Below are 19,580 nucleotides of genomic sequence, written 5' to 3' on the forward strand. Positions count from 1 at the left end.
GTATTCCAGAGAGGCTTCTCCTTCCTATTCGATGGTTCCTAAGTCTCGCACTCCTTCTCCTGAAAGTGCCTTGACCTCGAAGTCTGCCTCTTTTGCCAGATTTGTCTTTGACATGGGGAAAGCTCTTCAGCTGGATCTCCACTCTGATTCCAAGTACACTCCTGAATACTTAGCCGACATGGAGCTGCCTCATCCACCCAAGGAGACATTGAGACTTCCTATGACTCCAGTATTGAAACAAACTTTCATAAGGAATATGGAAACTCCTTATTCCATTACAGCTATTCCATCCAAGCTGGAATCCAGGTATTGCACAGTACCTTGCAAAGGCTTCAATCACAATTGTCCCACCAGTCTTTGATTGTGGAATCTTCTTTAAAGAAAGCTCATCCATCTAAGCTTTACGCTGCGGTCCCTACAGACAGGGAGGGCCGTACCATGGACAAGTTTGGCCGTTTATTATACCAGAATTCCAAGATGGCTAACAGAATTCTCAATTATAACTACATTTTCACGGCTTATTTTAATCATTTCCTCAAATTGATGCCTAAGTTCTACTCGGCTCTTGAGGAACAAAGTCTTCCTGAATTTAAACAGATCATCAAAACTCTGTCTCAACTTCGACTCTTCATGCTGCAAGCCACATATGATGCTTTTGAGCTCTCTTCTAGAGTTTCTGCTTGGCAGTAGCCATGCGCCGTCTCGCCTGACTCCGCATTGTTGATATGGATCCCAATCTGCAGGACTGTCTAGCGAACTTGCCTTGCCAGGGAAATGAACTCTTTGATTCTATTGAAGCTGCTACAAAGCGCCTCTCTGAACATGAGCGCTCTTTTGCTTCCTTGATTTGGCCGAAGCCTAAGACTCCTCCTGCTCGTCCATATAAGCAACTACCATGTCTTTATCCTCAAAAACGACACCAACTTTCTCCAGGCCTCCGCCTAGAAGGCCTCCACAGCAACGACAGCAGAAGGCTCAGACTCCTGCTGTAACTAAACCTGCTCAGTCTTTTTGATATTCCCAGTCTGAGCATGCCAACCTCTCTGCATCAGAATTCTCTTCTGCCCATAGGAGGAGGTCGTCTTCATCACTTTTATCACCAGTAGGAGATGATCACCTCAGATCTCTGGGTTCTCAACATCTTTCGGGAGGGATACTCACTTCACTTTCTTCAGGTGCCTCCAGATCGCCCTTCCAATTCTTCACAACTTCCCCTTCTTCTTCAGGAAGCTCAGGCTCTTCTTCGCCTTCGAGCTGTCAAAGAGGTTCCTCTGAACCAACGGGACATGGGCTTTTATTTCCAACTATTTTCTAATTCCAAAGAAGACGGGGGATTTGCGACCCATTCTGGACCTCAGAGCCCTCAACAAATTTCTAGTCAAAGAGAAGTTTTGGATGCTTTCTTTACCAACTCTGTATTCCCTGATGAATCAGGGAGATTGGCTAGGCTCTCTGGATCTCAAAGAAGCTTATACTCATATCCCAATTCATTCAGCCTCTCGCATGCATTTAAGATTTCGGGTGGGGAATCTTCATGTATAATACAGAGTTCTTCCATGCGGACTCGCCTCATCCCCCAGAGTCTTCAAGAAATGTCTGGTGGTGCTGGCTGCAGCCCTCCGTACCAAGGGTCTTCAATTTTTCTATACCTGGATGACTAGCTCAAAGCCCCTTCTCAACAAGGGATTATTAAAGCGACCCAGACTATTATGTTCCACCAAAGTCTGGGGTTCGAAGCCAACTTTCCAAAATCCCAGTTGACTCCATCTCAGTCTCTTCATTTCATTGAGGCCACTCTAGGCACTTTCCAGCTCAGAGCGTTTCTACCTCCACCACGTCAGGATACCCTCATTCGCCTTTGCCATCAAGTCTCTCATCTCACATCAATTTCAGTAAGTCAAATGATGGTTCTGCTCGGTCACATGGCTTCCGCAGTTCATACATTAACCTCTCATTACTGTCTGGATACTTTCTCCAGAAGGGATGACCATTTTGGCCAATCTGTTTTGCAAAATCTTTTTTTAACTTGCCAACTCTCCCTCCATCTCATTATGCTTAGCTTGGAGGTTACCCACTGTTGAGAATATGTTGCCTGCTTGTCCTGGGATAAAGCACAGTTACCCTCCTCCCCTGGTTGGCTTCTTAGCTAGGTATCTGAACTGAGGTATCTCACAGGAGACGCACTCCCTAACTCGGGCGGGAAGGCACTCGCGCATGCGCAGTGCAGCACTCGGAAGCTATTACAAAGATCTTCAAGCAAGTCTGCTTTCAAAGCTATCCGTCGGTGATGTCACTCACTGTTGATAATATCTGCCTGCTGTCCCTGGATTACAACTGTTACGGTAAATAACTGTGCTATATTTCCCAGTGCCTTGCAAACCATCCAGAACCGTGGCTAGAGGGCACCCGGAAGTGTGCGGACGTAGACAAGAAGTCACACACATGCATGACAACAGCACACCAATGTCTGCAAAGACCCTGCAGACAGGCACTGAGCTGCCATTGGGGGGTTACTCAACAGTAGAGGCATGGATAGGAGGAGAGGTACTGGTGTTGCCTGTCTACAGGATGTGCCTTTCCATCGGCGACTCCCAGGACACCTGCAATCTCGCGATTCACTGTTCTATACCAAAGAGCAAAGATAAAGGGAGTAAAGAGGGTCCACAGAGCAGATCCTTCATACCTGCATCTTGATACAACTGATAGGCCTTGTCCTGCTCGCCAGTAAAGATGCCAAGTACGATGACATCATCACCATCTTTCAGAAACTCTTGCACTTGTTTGACAGCCTGTATCTGCTTGGATGGAGGGCCAGCCTGATCCATCATGTAGTCGACAATACCTGTACCAGAAAGATGAGAGAAAAACACACAACAAAAACAGGAACAATTTAGACAAGGCAACACATGAAAGACAGAAAGCACACAGAATCTAATCTGATCTAATCTTCAATTTATATACCGGGTCATCTCTCGGATCTTGACTCTGTTTACAAGAGTTAAGAGACTAGAATATACATAAAATAAGAAGAAATAAAAAATAATAAAAATTAGTCTATCATAGAAGGAAATCTTGCAATGGATTTTAGGCACTATAATATAGTATGAAGCAAATGCCTTTGGGATATATGTGATTTAGACATATCAGCAAAACAAATCAAGTTAATGCTTGATATAACAGATGGTGGTGATATATACTGAACTGCAAGGGAGGCAATGCAATTATCATGGGTGACTTCAATTATCCGAGGATAGACTGGAACCTAGGCACCTCCGGCTGTAGTAGGGAGACCAAGTTCCTGGATGTTGTAGGTGATTGCTTCCTGGAACAACTTGTCGAGGAAATGCAATTCTGGACTTTAGAATTCTAAATGGGCTACGCGGACCGGCACAAGGTGTAGAAGTAGAAGAGACGCTGGGAAGCTGTTATCACAATATGATCCACTTCAACCTGGACAAAGGGACAAAAATCGTTCCAGAACGACGACCACGGCACTGAACTTCCAAAAAGGGAATTACGAAGGAATGAGACTCATGGTGGGAAAAGATTAAGAAGAGGATAAGCACTGTAAAAACGCTAGAGCAAGCATGGTCCATTTTTAAGGACACAGTTACTGAGGTGCTAAATCTATATATACTGCTTTATCAACAAGGGATCCAAGAGGAAAAAGAACAAGGAATCAGCATGGCTCACTGTAGTGGTGAAGGAAGTGATCAGAGACAAGAAGACTTCGTTTAAGGAATGGAAAAAGGTCAAAAACGTACGAAGACTGGAAAAAGCACAAACATAAAAGCAGGTGCCATAAGGTGGTAAGAGGGGCCAGAAGAGACTACGAGGAAAAAATAGCCAAGGAGGTAAAAAACTTCAAGCTGTTCTTTCGATATATTAAGGGGAAACGACCCTCGAAGGAAGCAGTGGGGCCGTCGGATGACCATGGAATAAAGGGAGTGATAAAGGAGGACAAAGCCATCACCGACAAACTGAAAACATTTTTTGCGCCTGTATTTACCAAAGAGGATATGCGCAACATACCGGAAGCTGATAGGCTATACGCAGGAAATGAGGACGGGAAACTGACAGGGTTGACGGCCAGTCTAGAAGAGGTATGCAGGCAGATTGATAGGCTTAAAACCGATAAATACCCTGGACCAGATGGCATCTATCCGAGGGTAATCAAGGAACTGAAAGGGGCTATAGCTAAACTGCTTCAACTAATAGCCAATCTGTCGATCAAATCAGGAAGGATTCAAGAAGACTGGAAAGTGGCGAATGTTACGCCGATCTTCAAGAAAGGTTCGACGGAAGATCAGGGAAACTACAGACGGGTGAGTCTGACCTCAGTATCAGGAAAGATGGTAGAGGAGCTGATAAAAGACCGCATCACTGATCACCTTCACGGACACGATCTGATGAGGACTAGCCAGCATGGCTTCAGCATAGGAAGATCTTGCTTGATGAACTTGCTGCACTTCTTCGAGGGAGTAAACAGGCAGATAGACAAGGGTGACCTGGTCGACATTGTATATCTGGATTTTCAGAAGGCGTTCAATAAGATTCTGCATGAACAACTACTTTGAAAAATTGCGAGCCATGGAATTGAGGGTGAAATACTCATGTGAATTAAAAACTGGCTGGCGGATAGGAAATAGAGAGTGGGGGTAAATGGACAATACTCACCAGTGGAGTGCCGCAGGATTCAGTGCTTGGACCCGTGCTCTTCAACATTTATAAACGACCTGGAAATTGGTATGACGAGTGAGGTGATTAAATTTGCAGACGATATGAAGTGATTCAGAGTACTGAAGACGGAGGAGGATTGCGAAGACCTGCAACATGACAAACACGCTCGAGAAATAGGCCGCGACATGACAAATGAGGTTAAATTTGGATAAGGTGATGCACGTCAGTAACAAAAAATCTTATACACGAATATAGGATGTCTGGTGCAGTACTTAGAGAGACCCCCCAGGAAAGAGACTTGGGAGTACTGGTCGACAAGTCGATTAAGCTGTCTGCGCAATGTGTGGTGGCGGCAAAAAGGGTGAACAGAATGCTAGGAATGATTAAGAAGGGGATCACGAACAGATCGGAAAAGGTTATTATGCTGCTGTACTGGGCCATGGTATGTCCCCACCTGGCATATTGCATCTAGCAGTGGTTGCCATATATGAAGAAGGACATAGTACTACTCGAAAGGGTCCAGAGAAGAGTGACTAAAATGGTTAAGGGGCTGGAGGCGTTGCCGTAAAGTGAGAGATTAGAGAAACAGGGCCTTTTCTCTCTTGAAAAGAGGAGACAGAGGGGACATGTTCAAAACATTCAAGACAATGAAGGGAATAGACTCAGTAGATAAAGACGGGTTGTTCACCCTCTCCAAGGTAGAGAGAACGAGAGGGCATTCTCTAAAGTTAGAAAGGGATAGATTCTGTACAAATGTAAGGAAGTTCTTCTTCACCCAGTGGTAGAAAACTGGAATGCTCTTCTGGAGGCTGTTATAAGAGAAAACACCCTCCAGGGATTCAAGACAAAGTTAGACAAATTCCTGCTGAATCAGAACTGGTAAGGCTAATCTCAGTTAGGGCACTGGTCTTTGACCTAAGGGCTGCTGCGTGAGCAGATTGCTGGGCACGATGAACCACTGGTCTTACCCAGCAGTGGCAATTCTTATGTTCTTATGTACACCAGTGGTTCTAAAACCTGTCCTGGGGACCCCAAACTAGTCAGGTTTTCAAGATATTCCTAATAAATATTAATTACCAACTAGTACAAACAGAGTTTTAAATCACTTAAAATGGCTTATACCTACTAACTACAAGAAGCCTTCTATTGCACTTATTTTTATTCTTTATTACCATTTAAATAACATGTTACCAAACCACCTACAATGAACAGATCACACTACAAATTTTTTTTCTTTATAAAATGGCTCAATGGGAATGCCCCATTGGGCCAGAAAACCTGGACTGGAACAAAGCCTTTTCTTTTTCAGTTCCTTTCAAAACCACATTGTCCCGATTTTAAATTTATCTCACATTCTCTTGCTGTATTGCAAATTGTTATCACAGTCTCATATTGCTCAACCACAATGATTATAGTTTGTATTTTCTGGCCGATTTTACGCCGATCTTCAAGAAAGGTTCGAGGGGAGATCCGGGAAACTACAGACCGGTGAGTCTGACCTCGGTACCGGGAAAGATGGTAGAGGTGCTGATAAAGGACCACATCATGACGAAAATACAGACATAGAACATATTCATGGTCATTTTCAGTTACTACCGCTAATGAACTCTCTAGGAAGGTTGTCAGATCTAGATCCACACCCCCCTTTATCTCCTTGAATCTCCTTAGGGGTAGAAGCCTCTCCAGAACTTTTAAATTGTAGGTAATTAACTATAGGAGGTATATTTTCAGGTGGAATACAGAATACTTCCTTGAAATATTTTCTAACCATCTCTATAGGACAAATCACCGGAGATTTAGGAAAATTGAAGTCTCAAATTGTTCTTCCTCAGCTGATTTTCAAAACTCCTTTCAAAACTCCATTTTTATATCCATATAAGTCCTTTCTTTTAATAGTCCAAATTCTACTTGTTTCATTTCGGAGTTTTTTTTTTCTTGTATCTCTAATTTTTCTTTCATTTGAGCAATATATACATCCTGTTGCTCAACTTTGGAAAAGACTGTCCCGTAGCTTATAGTTAAAGTAGAAAAAGATAGTTTAAGATTAGCATCCATAACAGATATAGCTTGCCATAGTGCCTCCATGTAAATTTTTGCAGGTTTCTCCAACGCTCCAAACTGTATACTGGTCCCTCCCGAAGCACCTCTCACCTCAAACCCGGTATGGGGCAGTTGGTCCTCTCCCTGCTCACCCGTTTCCAACAGGGCTGAAGCTGGGCTCCCTCCTAAACCGGACAGTGAAGATTCCATTCTAAGGAATGATGCTTCCAGCTCTCCTTCCACCGGAGTACTTCTGGGTTGAAGCGGTATCATCCACTGCTCAGGGGTCAGAGACGCCAACTCCACATGCACGGGGTCTCCCAAAGAAACCAGAGTTCCCCCTAAGTAGCTAATGCAGACTCCCCTGCACGGGAGAACGCCTCCATAATAGTCGCCTGCTTCAACCACGACTGGGCTACTGGCACCACCGGAGGGACAATGCGGGTCGCTCCCTTTCTCTTCTCCATGCCATCAGGTAGGGGGAAGGCTGTTCAGCAAAATTGTCGTGGCTCGATATTGGATCCTCCTCTCAGGCGTCCGCTTCCGACGCCATCTTTGATCCCCTTTAAATGATCTATCAAATTAATAAAAACTTAAACTTGTTAAATTGTGTACTTAAGTGTGTCCATACTTTTAAGAAAACCTTTTTTTGCTCTTTCAGTCTGGGACTGTAATCTGTATTTATGTAATGATTAACTTCTGTTATGGCAAACTTTTAATTGTTTGTATTAAGTTATGGTTTATTGAGATTTGATTGTTTTATTATTAGAATTGTTATTATTGAGATGTTGATTGTTATAGTATTTTATGAAAAAAAAATTAAAAATTTACAACTTTTGCTCTTATTCTTTCCTTTCCTATTTTTAAATGGAGTTCTTTTCTTAATGAATATGAACTATACATTGTAAACCGCTTGGATCCTTTTTAGGCTGTTATGCGGTATATAAAGTTTTTAATAAACAAACAGTCCATCTATTCTGAGTAGCTCAAACATTTGGTATCATTCATGTCGGGGGCTGCTCCTCTATCCATTGCAGCAAAATAAAACATTTTACCATCAAACAAGCTTTATGAAGAAACAATGCAGGGACTAATTTCTTTATGTAAATCTTCCATTTGGTCTAAAACTTATTCTTGCATTCACAGGCAAGGTCACTCCTAGCATATCACTCATGTGCCCATACTTGTGTCCAAAATTCCAGAATCTTTAGACATTCCCATATACAATGTTTCCAGGTATCCTCTATTTTCCCAAATTGCTTACAAGCACCATTAGTGGGCAATCCCATTTTGAGCTCTACTGGGATGGATGCATATCCTATGCAGAAATTTATAGTTTTAATTCTAGTTTTTTCCAATTTCTTCCCCCCCATTTAACTCTCCCCCTATGAAAAAAGTTTCCATTCCAACCCATAGAAACAACTACCTCCATTTATTCACCACAAGACCTTCTCACCACAATTTGCAATCCTTCACATTGTCTAATAAGGCCTTGCTGAATGACTGGTAGAGGCCATATTTAAAAAAATAAAAATTATCCTCTTCAAGGATTTTATGAGCTGCTACTCAACTCCTTAAGATAATGCTGCACACGTAGGATACCCAGCCCTATTCAGTAGGTCATATTTCAATTTTAATGTAGCAAATCTAGTAGTTGGGTTTCATCTTTCTCCAACACAACAAAAAACTAATGCCTTTACGATACAAGAGTTTAAACGCTGCATTATGTCTCCCCGGAGAAAAATCTCCATCCCTAAGAAAGGCAGGTACTGAGAGGAGTGTGGGGACAGCCCATTCACTTATAGGCCAGCCCCTATGCCATTAGTTACTTCTAAATAATGCAACAAATTAAGAATAAAGCCAGAGAGATGTGTAATTAGACTGAGAACCAGCAAATGCAGGTACTGTTATGTGATGCCCCCCAATAAACACTCCCCTCACCTCATTATTGGTCTGCAGAATAAGAAGCAGGGACGCCAAAGCTAAAATAAACAATGGGGATAAAAGGCAACCCTGCTTTGTGCCCCATACACCTGAAAAGTAGTCCAAATTCCATTGGTCAAGAGTTGGGCCTTCAGCTGATCAGACATTCCACCATCCTAAGGAACCACCCACCTATATCCACATACTTCTGTACTGAGAACAGAAATTCCCAGTAACTTTGTTGAACACCTTTTCGGTATCCAAACTAAATAAAGAGCATTGGATTCCTCATTCACCGACAGTGAAACAATGCCAATAAAACCTTTTGTATATTAAGCACCCATTGCTTATCTTTCACAAATCCCCTTTGATCTTTCCTTAAAATGAAAGGCAAATGATCCGCTAGATGCGTCATCAACTCTATAAAGGATTTAGGGCTAGATTCACTAAGCAAACCGATCTGTTTGCAACCCAATTCACTAACCTCTCCTCCGATCAGATTCCAATCTGTGCATGCACATGAGGGTAAACAGCATACGTTATATGAAGGGCCGCGATTCACTAAACATTTTCCTGGCACACCAACTGGCTGGCCGATCCAAAATCAAATGGCTGGTGAGGACCAGTCGCTTGTGCAAAAACCCTGCTCTCTACCCCAACTCTCCTGCCCTTCCCCGCAGTGCAAGCCCCGTGGTTTTAACCTGCCTTTAAAACCACAGGCTGGCAATGCGCTTTTGCAGAACATATAAAAAAGGAAGAATTCCTTTTTTATATATTCAGAAAAAAAAATTTAACCTGTGTGCCGTTCCCCACATCTGCGACGATGCCCCCTGCGTGCCGTCGCCGCCTATGGCAGGAGGGATGCCAACTCTCCTGCCACCCAAAGGACGCCCCGTCCCCAGTCTCCCCCTAACGGAGCAGGAAGGGTGCTTAATCCTTCCTGCTCAAATGTCTCCGACTCCCCCACCCACAAAAAAAATCAAAACAAAACAAAAAAAATACAGCAGGAGGGATGCCAACTCCCTCCTGCCACCCACCAGATGCCCCCTCCCCATTTCCCCTCCCTCCCCCTTTAACAGAGCAGGAGGGGGTGCTCAATCCCTCCTGCTTCAATGCCTCCTGTGATGAGTCTGATGCCTTAGGCCCTGCCATGTGATGCATGGGGCAGGGCCTAAGGCTTCAGACTCGCCGAATCATAACCCTATTACACGGAACAAAAATTATAAGATTTTCTACTACTTTCTCTCTCAAGAAGGAGTTTCCAAATGAGTAGGATCCATAAAAACACGTGAATTCTCAAATGTTACCAAGCACTTACTGGGAAAAGTAAAAATTTATTTTAAACTAAACTAAACCTTAGGCTTATATATCACATCTTCTCTAGAACAGTAGAGTTCGGCACGGTTTACAAGAAATTAGAAAGGAGAACAGATACAGTATGGATTTGGAATAGTATGGAGAGGAGCAGAATTTACAACTTTGAAAATAGCCAAGTTTTCAGATGTTTTCGGGATGGTTGGAAAGAGCCCAGATTGCGCAATTAAATAGGAAAATCATTCCACAGCTCAGTAATTTTGAAAAGTAGAGACTTCCCTAATTTGCCAATTTTTAGTATTTATATACTACTTATAGCCTAAGTCTCAACTGAAGAAAAGCCTTTTACCTCATCCGAGTTGACCTGGCAACATCCAGAATGATCATAATTGTTTGGCCATAAAAAAGAACCTTTTTCTTAGCAAAGTAAGCTTTTAAAATCAATTTCTTAAATGTTCCTCCAACTGAAAAGATACCAGCAATATAGTGTTCTTAGTACAGGTACAAGGACTTTTATCAGAAATCCTTGGGATTAGGCAATTTTCTTTTTTTTTTTTCTTCAGATTTTGGAATGGTACTGTTAAGTCATAAAAAGACCATAAAATGGTTGTTGTTCCCATACCATATTCTTCAGTCAGCCCATGTACAGATATCATGATCAAGCTACTTCAATACCTCAACTTTCTGTACTATTTATAACGATAAATGCTTCCTTTTCTGCTTCTGTCACCCAGAGTAGAATCTGCAGCTCTTTGCCATTTTTCCAGCCCTCCGACTTCTATTTTCTGTGTAGTTTTGAGAAATACACACATTACATTACAGACTTCTATTCCGCCTGTACCTTGCAGTTCTAGGCGGATTACATCAGAAGATAACTGGACATTTCCAGGAAAAATTACAATTTAGGGAGCTGGTTTCATAATTGAGTCTTGGGGAGATATTACAAGATAGGTAGAAAATTGAAGATTACATCACAAGAAAACGACATTTACAGGGAAATTACAGTTTGGTTTCAGCATGCATAATGTCAGGGAAATTGACTACTTCCAGTTCATGTCAAATTTTGGTTTTCAAAATTTTGGATAAATCGGAGCAGAGCCTGCCAAGAAAAACTCTCAAGGCCTGTAGTGACTGAGAGGCCTAAACTGCCCCAGCTGCTAAAGCAGGCAAGCTGGCAGCAGCAGTAAGGGAGTCCCCAGCATCTTTGGCGGCAAGAGAACCGTATTTATCTGACCATTGGCAGCAGAGGAAATCCCTGTGTGGGCAGCAAAGGAAACCCAGGCTTCTCCACTATCAGCTGTCGATGTACGAGGCACTCGTGAAGGGGAATCCTTGGATGAAGCTGAGGAGGATTCCCATCGGGACAGCTGGCACAACACAAGCAGATGCCGGTCTCATCAACCTGTCTGAATCACAATGATCACTTTTTCCCTTTAAAAGTGCTCATTGCACAATATGCAACCTAGCTAAGGAAAGAGTGCCAGTTAACAATAAAAATCAATTGAAGGCTTCCCTTCAGACCGGCACTGCCTCAGATTTTTTTTTTCCTGTAAGAACAGACTCCATTGGCTTTAAGCCATATGCCTTGTTGGTATCGGTGGCTAGGCTTACAGCTGAGGCACCTCCAACAAATTTTAGGGAGGTGGAGGAAATGGTGTGAGGGAATCAATTTGTGATCCGTCGAGTGCGACATCCCCCCCCCCCCCCGAGGTTAGACGGTCCTCCAAAAGGGTCCCCCCCAAGCTCAGTTCAGCAACAGATGGGGAAAGGGTGGCCACTAAACAACTTCCAACAGGCCTACACTAACCCAAGAAGACTGGCAACAGCTTACCACACCTGCTTGAGACCGAGAACAGACTGAATATATTAGGGGGAAGTACAGCTACTTGTTTTACAGCCAAAAGGTTTTGTCTCAGTCTCCACCTGCTGATCATGGTGAGCTATTACCATCAGTCTGGAGAGTTGATAAAGAACTAGATTTAAGCAACATGGTGCTCTACTGTATATCCTGCTATCTTATGTCATCTGTTACCTTGATGTCCAGTTAAGGAGATATAAAAGCTTCCTATAACTCATTTCACATACGCTACTGAATCACAATCTCATGACCCCCAAACCTTTTTCACATGCCCTAAAGTTAAGCAATAGAGTGCACTAGACGAACTAGTTCTCAACTGGTGAGTGTGGAATTGAATAGCCTCATAAAAAACCTGTAGGTGGTGACCAAATGAAGCTCCGGAGAATTTACAAATGAAACACCATGGTCTTTAATGCCCAACACAGATGCTCTTGGCTAGCTAATAGCTAAGAGAGAATACAGTTTATAATCTCAACATGGGTACCAAATACATTAAGCCTATGCACAGCCCTTAATGGCTTTGTTACACCACAGCTCTCAGAAGAAAGGTAGTGGGATGGGAATTGGGAACAGTTAAACATATTAAAAATACAACTCACCATAATTTTCTCTAGGACCGTTGTATTCGAAAACTTTTCCCTTTCGGAAGATTTTTAAAGTTGGGTAACTAGTGACATCAAACCTTCCTGCAATTTCGGTCTCAACAATAGCATCCACTTTAGCCAGAGGAATAGGTGGTGTACGCTTGCTTAGCTGCTGTGCTGCCTTTTCATACTCTGGAGCCAGCTTTTTGCAGTGGCCACACCTGCTCAGGAGAGAAAGAAGCAATTTTGCAGGTGACAGCAAGTTGGTCCATGTGTTTTTACCACTGGTTTCTGTAGGAGAGTGTTTAAATGCCAGCATTTGATTAAAGTGTTACATTACATTAGTGATTTCTATTCCGCCTTCACCTTGCGGTTCAAGGCGGATTACATAAGAATTGTTATGATCTTAAGATGTACATATTAAGAAGTATATGAGGAATAGTTTGAACATTTTCTAATTTGCTAAGGAGTAGATAGGTAACGCAGGAGGAGTTTGGAACATTATTGGTTTTATGAATTTTTTTTTGAAGAGTAGGGTTTTTGTTTCTTTTTTGAAAGTTTTGTTGCCACTCCAGAGTACAAAAGTCTCTCATGGATTCCAACTGGGTAATACTACAGCTTACTAGCTACTAATCTTGAGTTTATCTACCCTCCTGATATAAAGAATACAAAAAAAGGGCAAAATGAAACCTACGATTTAAAAAAAAAAAAAAAAAAAAAAAAATTGCTTTTTTGAGGAAAAAAATAAATAGGTTCTTAGCTGGCTAATCTTCTTTCTGTTAATATACACAGGAGTCTGTACGTTAAGAGATCAATCTGTGTTCGTGAACTGTTGCAAAAGGATGTCAATCATATCTTTCAGCTCCTCCTCTATTGTACCAAAGCAATCGATTTCCACTGTAACAGAAAAGAAGAGGGGCAATGAGAACTTCTCTAGAAATATCATACATTTCTATTCCGCTCTGTAACTCATGAAAACCAATAATTAGCATGAACTTGCAACATAGATGTATTAATGAACCAACATGTTGTGCGCAACTAATACAAGATGCTCTAAAGCTCAACAAACCCATTACTTTATAAGCAATTTAGTCATACATGTTCATCCAACTTACATGAGAAGAACTCCAGTTCCAGACTATACGGTTGTCTGAGGCAGAAAGCAGGCGAATTGCAAAGCCCACAGGGCAGGCCTTATAGACTTCAGTGTATTTTAACAAAAAGAAAGATTATCAAGGTAAGACTCTAATCTTTCATTCTATTACATAAACACAGGAGTCTATAAATTAGGTGACATACCAAAGTAGTATCAAATATCTACAGTGGGCCAGATGAGCCTGTCTGCAAAACCGCAGACCCAATTAAGAGGCATACTCTTGAGCTATCACATCCACTTTGTAGAACCTTGTAATGAATGGAAAGCAGACCAAGTAAGTGCTCTACAGATCTCACTGGGAGGAAATGCCCGGGACTTCGCCTATGACAACACCACACTTCTGGTCAAATAAGCTTTAAGAGAAATAGGTGGCTATTTGCCACAGCCAATATATGTTGACAAAATCGCCATGCAAATCCATCTGGCGATAGAAGCCTTGGAGGCTGGTCTGTTTCATTTTGACTGACTGGTTAGAACTAAAAGACGGTCAAAGCTGAGAATCATTGGTTGTTTTCTGGTAGTTGAGTAAAATTTCGTACATCCAACTTCTGCAATATCTTATCTTGCTTAGTTGAACTCGTAGGATGAAAAATAGGCAAACAAACCTCTTGGTTGACGTGAAAGGATGACACAACTTTTGGTAGAAAGGAAGGTGTTGTACACAGTAAAACCCCTGCCTATGTGATTCTGAGGAAGGGCTCTCTGCAGGAAAGAGCCTGTAATTCGATCCGTCTCATTGAGACTATTGCCACCAGAAATATTGTCTTCACTACGAAGGGACGCCTCTTGGAGATGCTCCAACAGCAGCTTAGAAAGGCCATTCACGATATTAAGATTCCAGGTCAGAAAAGGCAGGTACAACGGGGGCCGCAACCCGAGCACTCCCTTCAAAAACCAGGTTCCAAAAAAATAATAGAAACTGAACAGAGTAACACACCTCAGTTCGCTTGCAGAAGGAAAAACTGAAGAGGGCACTATATTCCACTGGTGAAGGAGGAGGAGCTGAAAGATGCGACTGACATCCTTCTGCAACATTTCATGAGCATGGATTGATCACCCTGTACAGACTCCTGTGTTTATGTAACAGAAAGATAACATGACTATAATGCATCATGAAATAAAGGATTAATTTTTAATTATGTAGCATGAGGCTGTATATTTCATGCTATGTTTAATTTTTTGGTAAATGAATTCCATTCATAAAGTCATGGGCATGATTTAAATCAAATCTGACTAGTGACCTGGATGATACACAATACTGCTGTCCTCTTACCAGGGGGCATAGAACTCCACCAGAATGATATCAGCACTGTTCACAACTTCATCAAAATTATCTTTGGTCAGCACTATCGTAGCTTCTGGTGGTGGAACCCAATCTGGTTGGGAAATCTCTTTTACCTTGTCTACAATGGCTGCAAAACAAAAACAAAAAACAATAATCAACTAGTGGAGTAAAAGAAAAACAAAAAGTCCCCAAGCTGTGAAACTAATGAAGGCGTTTTTAATTCAAGTTAAAGGAGAAAGGAATATTAAAAACAAAACAAACAAAAAATAACCCACAAACCTTCCTTTAGATTTAGGGTTTGTCACACCATGGATAACATGTTTTACCTATATATTGTTAGGTAGTTAGAAAATAGCAACATTTGTCAGCAAGACCAAGAACCTTATTTTCATTCCTCCATAGAGGAATAGAGGAACATTTACTTGACTTAAATTTCTATTCTATTCCACAGACTTCTATAACACTTCTACGTTCCTACTGAGGTCCCAAAGTGGTTTACAAAATGGAAGATTAGGTTTATACCTTTAATAATCTTCTTTTAGTACCTGGAGGATTCCATATCCTAGGTGTTCAATCCTAACCTGCAGTCCAGGTGTTGCAGAAATCCACATCTTTCCTGAACACATGCTCCACCCCCCTAGACTGAGAGTCAGCAAACAACCTTAGTTCAGTCCCAAAGCCAAACACATACCAGCAAATCCAGGACAAGGGATTACAAGGGAGAATCCCCATCAACACAAGTAAATCATGAACTAGCTTGCTCTGCAAAATATTAACAAGTGAGAAACAGGCACAAAGGCAACTCAGAAAAAACATTGAAGAACAATGCAGTACTGACCTGCTGTGTGCAGTGAGCACACTAAGAAAGGCCTTCGGTAATGTGTATACTCACAGAAACTCCCCACAGGATCTGCCAACTGGCTGGAAAAACTTCAAACCTGTAATGAGAATGACCAAGGCAGAACAGAACAAGCTACTCCATCAACTAAGTAAAGACAGAGAGGGAGGGTCGTATGGAATCCTCCAGGGACTAACAGAAAGAAGATTATCGAAGGTATAAACCTAATCTTCCATTCTGGTATGTCCCTTCCGGATTCCATACACTAGGTGACTTATCAAAGCCACAGTAGCTAGGGAAGGGCAAAAGAGCCTGCCCTCAAACCAGAGGTCCCGAAAAAATGTCATCAGAACGCGCTGCCACAACAACTCAGTAAAACCAGGCAAAAGTATGAAGAAAGGACCAAGAAACTGCCCTGCAAATTTCATCAGGATGAATCGCGATGAAACGCAGCCACACTTGTCATCAAATGCTGTAAACAAGATCGGTGGCTGCTTATCATAGGCGATGGAAGTCACAGAAAAGTCCATTCTAATCCATCGAATGATCGAGGACTTGACGCCGGCCTACCACGGTGAGGTGCAGCAGTGAGAACAAAAAGGTAATCAGACAGTCAGACAGCCTGAACTCTACTGTCCTTTCCAAATAAAGGAGCAAGACCCTCCTGACATTTAAATTGCAGAAGATGTGTGCTCCGAACCTGATGGATGAAATGTTGGCAACCTAACCTCCTGTTGACTTGGAAAGCCGAGACCACCTGCGGAACAAGGAAGGTACAATACAGAGAAAAACACCTGCGTCTGAAAACACAGAGAGAGTTCCCTGCATGAAAGAGCAGAAACTCTAAAATACCACTGTGCTGAGACAACGGAGGCCAGAAAAACCGCCTTTCAAAGAGGCCTTACCAAGGCCCTGTAAAACAATGTTAAGATTGCACGAAGGGAAAGGAAGACGCAAGAGGGGATGCAGACGAAGAACCCCCCTCATACACCTGGTCACATCTGAAAGAGCAGTAAGCGAACTAGCACTTCAGCATGCAAAGCCTGCAACCTGAACTTTCAGGAAGGCCACTGCCAGATTTCTGTCTAAACCACTGCCAGACTTCTGTCTAAACCAGGGATCTCAAAGTCCCTCCTTGAGAGCCGCAATCCAGTCGGGTTTTCAGGATTTCCCCAATGAATATGCATTGAAAGCAGTGCATGCACATAGATCTCATGCATATTCATTGGGGAAATCCTGAAAACCCGACTGGATTGCGGCCCTTAAGGAGGGACTTTGAGACCCCTGGTCTAAACCCTCCAAAAGGAAAGCCAGGACTACCTAAATAGGAGCCTTCTCAGGCTCTGCCCAATTTCTACCACTCCATTGTGAGAAAGCCTTACAGGCTTTCGCAGAAGAAGCCATAGTAGAGGGAACTTTAAGTGCAAATGTGTCGAGAAAACTACCTCCAAATAATCACTCAAGGCTGAGTGCTCAAGAGCCATGCCGTAAGACCAAAATGCCAAGAATTCTCTGTGGACACCGGTCCTGACTGAGAAGATATCTAAGAAAAAGGAGCTGGAGTCTCTCATCCCGCTAAAGATGTATGAGAACTGGTGTTGGACCCAACAAGGGATCAAGCAATACTGGACCTGTTACTTACCAATGGAGAAAGTGTCACAGAGGTCTCGGTGGGAGACACATTGGCCTCCAGTGACCACAACATGGTATGGTTCAATCTTAGGAAAGGTTTCACTAAATCTACTACACTTATCAAGGTTCTCAAATTCAAGGACACAAACTTCCAAGACATGGGTGACTTTGTTCACCAGGCACTACAAAGACAAGCAGAGACCGATAGCGTGGAAGAAATGTGGTCGACTTTGAAAGCCACCATACAGAAAGCGACAAACCGCTATGTTAAATTAGTAAGTAAACGGCGAAGGAACAATAAGCCGCAGTGGTTCACTGTGGAGATCTCAGACCTCATTAAAGAGAAGAAAAAAGCATTCATCTCTTACAAACAATCGGGGAAACAGGACTCTAGAGCAGAGTGCCGTCAAAACAGCAGTCAGGGAGGCTAAATTCCAAATGGAGGAGTCTCTAGCAAGGAACATCCAGAAGGGAGATAAGTCCTTCTTCAGGTATATCAGCGACAGAAGTAAAAACTCAGGCGGGATAGTACGTCTTAGGAAACCGGACAGAGACTATGTGGAAAAGGACTCGGAAAAGGCCCAACTGTTAAATGAATACTTCTGCTCAGTCTTCACCCGAGAAGCGCCGGGGCTCGGCCCTCAGCTACAGACAAAGGTTGACTCAGTTGACCCATTTAGTAATTTCGAGTTTACGCCCAGCAGTGTCTACAGTGAGCTGTCAAAGCTCAAGGTTAACAAGGCAATGGGGCCTTACAACCTACACCCCAGAGTGCTCAGGGAGTTGAGTGATATCTTGGTGGAGCTGCTGTCCACGCTCTTCAACCTCTCCCTCAGTACAGGTTGCGTCCCATTGGACTGGAAGACAGCTAACATCATTCCACTCCACAAGAAAGGCTCAAAGATGGAGGCAGCAAATTACAGACCAGTGAGTCTCACATCAATAGTGAGCAAACTAATGGAAACTCTAATCAAACGCCAATTGGATACGATCCTGAATGAGGAGAATCTACGGGATCCCCGTCAACATGGATTTACTAAGGGGAGATCCTGCCAATCCAACCTGATCAGCTTCTTTGACTGGGTGACGGGGAAGCTGGATGTTGGGGAGTCCCTGGACATCGTATACCTAGACTTTAGCAAAGCATTCGATAGCGTACCACACCGCAGGCTGCTGAGCAAGATGAGTTCTATAGGATTGGGCGACACATTGACGATATGGATTGGGAACTGCGTGGAGGTAGGCTTCAGAGGGTAGTGGTGAACGGCACCCCCTCCAAAATGACGGAGGTGATCAGTGGAGTGCCCCAGGGCTCGGTCTTGGGCCCGATCCTATTCAACATCTTTATAAGAGATTTGACAGAAGGGTTCCGAGGTAAAACAACATTATTCGCCGATGACACCAAACTAAGCAATGTAGTGGGCAAAAGCACAACGGACAAAAATTAAATGCCCGACAACATGATGCACGACCTACTTCTACTGGAGCGCTTGTCTAGGACCTGGCAACTCAGCTTCAATGCCAAAAAATGCAAAGTTATGCACCTGGGCAGCCAAAATCCATGCAAAACTTATACCCTTAATAGCGAGATCCTAACAAGAACGGTAGCAGAACGAGACTTAGGGGTGATCGTCAGTGAGGACATGAAGGTTGCCAATCAAGTGGAGCAAGCTTCATCCAAGGCAAGACAAATCATAGGTTGTATACGCAGGGGTTTCGTCAACCGTAAGCCTGAAGTCATTATGCCATTGTATAGATCCTTGGTGAGACCCCACCTGGAATACTGTGTGCAATTCTGGAGGCAGCATTATCGCAAGGATGTGCTGAGACTGGAGTCAGTTCAGAGAATGCCTACCAGGATGGTCTTGGGACTCAAGGATCTCCCGTACGAAGAATGGTTAGATAAACTATAGCTATACTCGCTCGAGGAGCGCAGAGAGAGGGGAGACATGATTGAGACGTTCAAGTATCTCACGGGCCGCATCGAAGCGGAGGAAGATATCTTCTTTTTCAAGGGTCCCACGGCAACAAGAGGGCATCCGTGGAAAATCAGGGGCGGGAAACTGCGCGGCGACACCAGGAAATTCTTTTTCACTGAAAGGGTGGTTGATCGCTGGAATAGTCTTCCACTTCAGGTGATTGAGGCCAGCAGCGTGTCTGATTTTAAGGCCAAATGGGATCGACACTTGGGATCTATTCACAGGGTAAAGGTAGGGGAGCGTAACTAGGGTGGGCAGACTGGATGGGCCGTGGCCCTTATCTGCCGTCTA

General features: G+C 43.1%; 1 protein-coding gene across 2 annotated transcripts in view; it reads right to left on the reverse strand.

The window, feature by feature from the left end:
* Nucleotides 1-19,580, reverse strand: part of PDIA4 (protein disulfide isomerase family A member 4) — an 84,173-nt gene that overhangs the window by 34,091 nt on the left and 30,502 nt on the right. For both annotated transcript variants that reach the window (XM_033930186.1, XM_033930187.1), the window contains 3 exons: nucleotides 14,829-14,967; nucleotides 12,415-12,620; nucleotides 2,684-2,842 (listed from right to left, as the gene is read on the reverse strand). In XM_033930186.1, the coding sequence (XP_033786077.1) occupies nucleotides 2,684-2,842; nucleotides 12,415-12,620; nucleotides 14,829-14,967 (504 nt within the window). The remainder of the gene's footprint in view (nucleotides 1-2,683; nucleotides 2,843-12,414; nucleotides 12,621-14,828; nucleotides 14,968-19,580) is intronic.

Source organism: Geotrypetes seraphini, chromosome 2 (assembly GCF_902459505.1).
Source record: "Geotrypetes seraphini chromosome 2, aGeoSer1.1, whole genome shotgun sequence".
Lineage (NCBI taxonomy): Eukaryota > Metazoa > Chordata > Amphibia > Gymnophiona > Dermophiidae > Geotrypetes > Geotrypetes seraphini.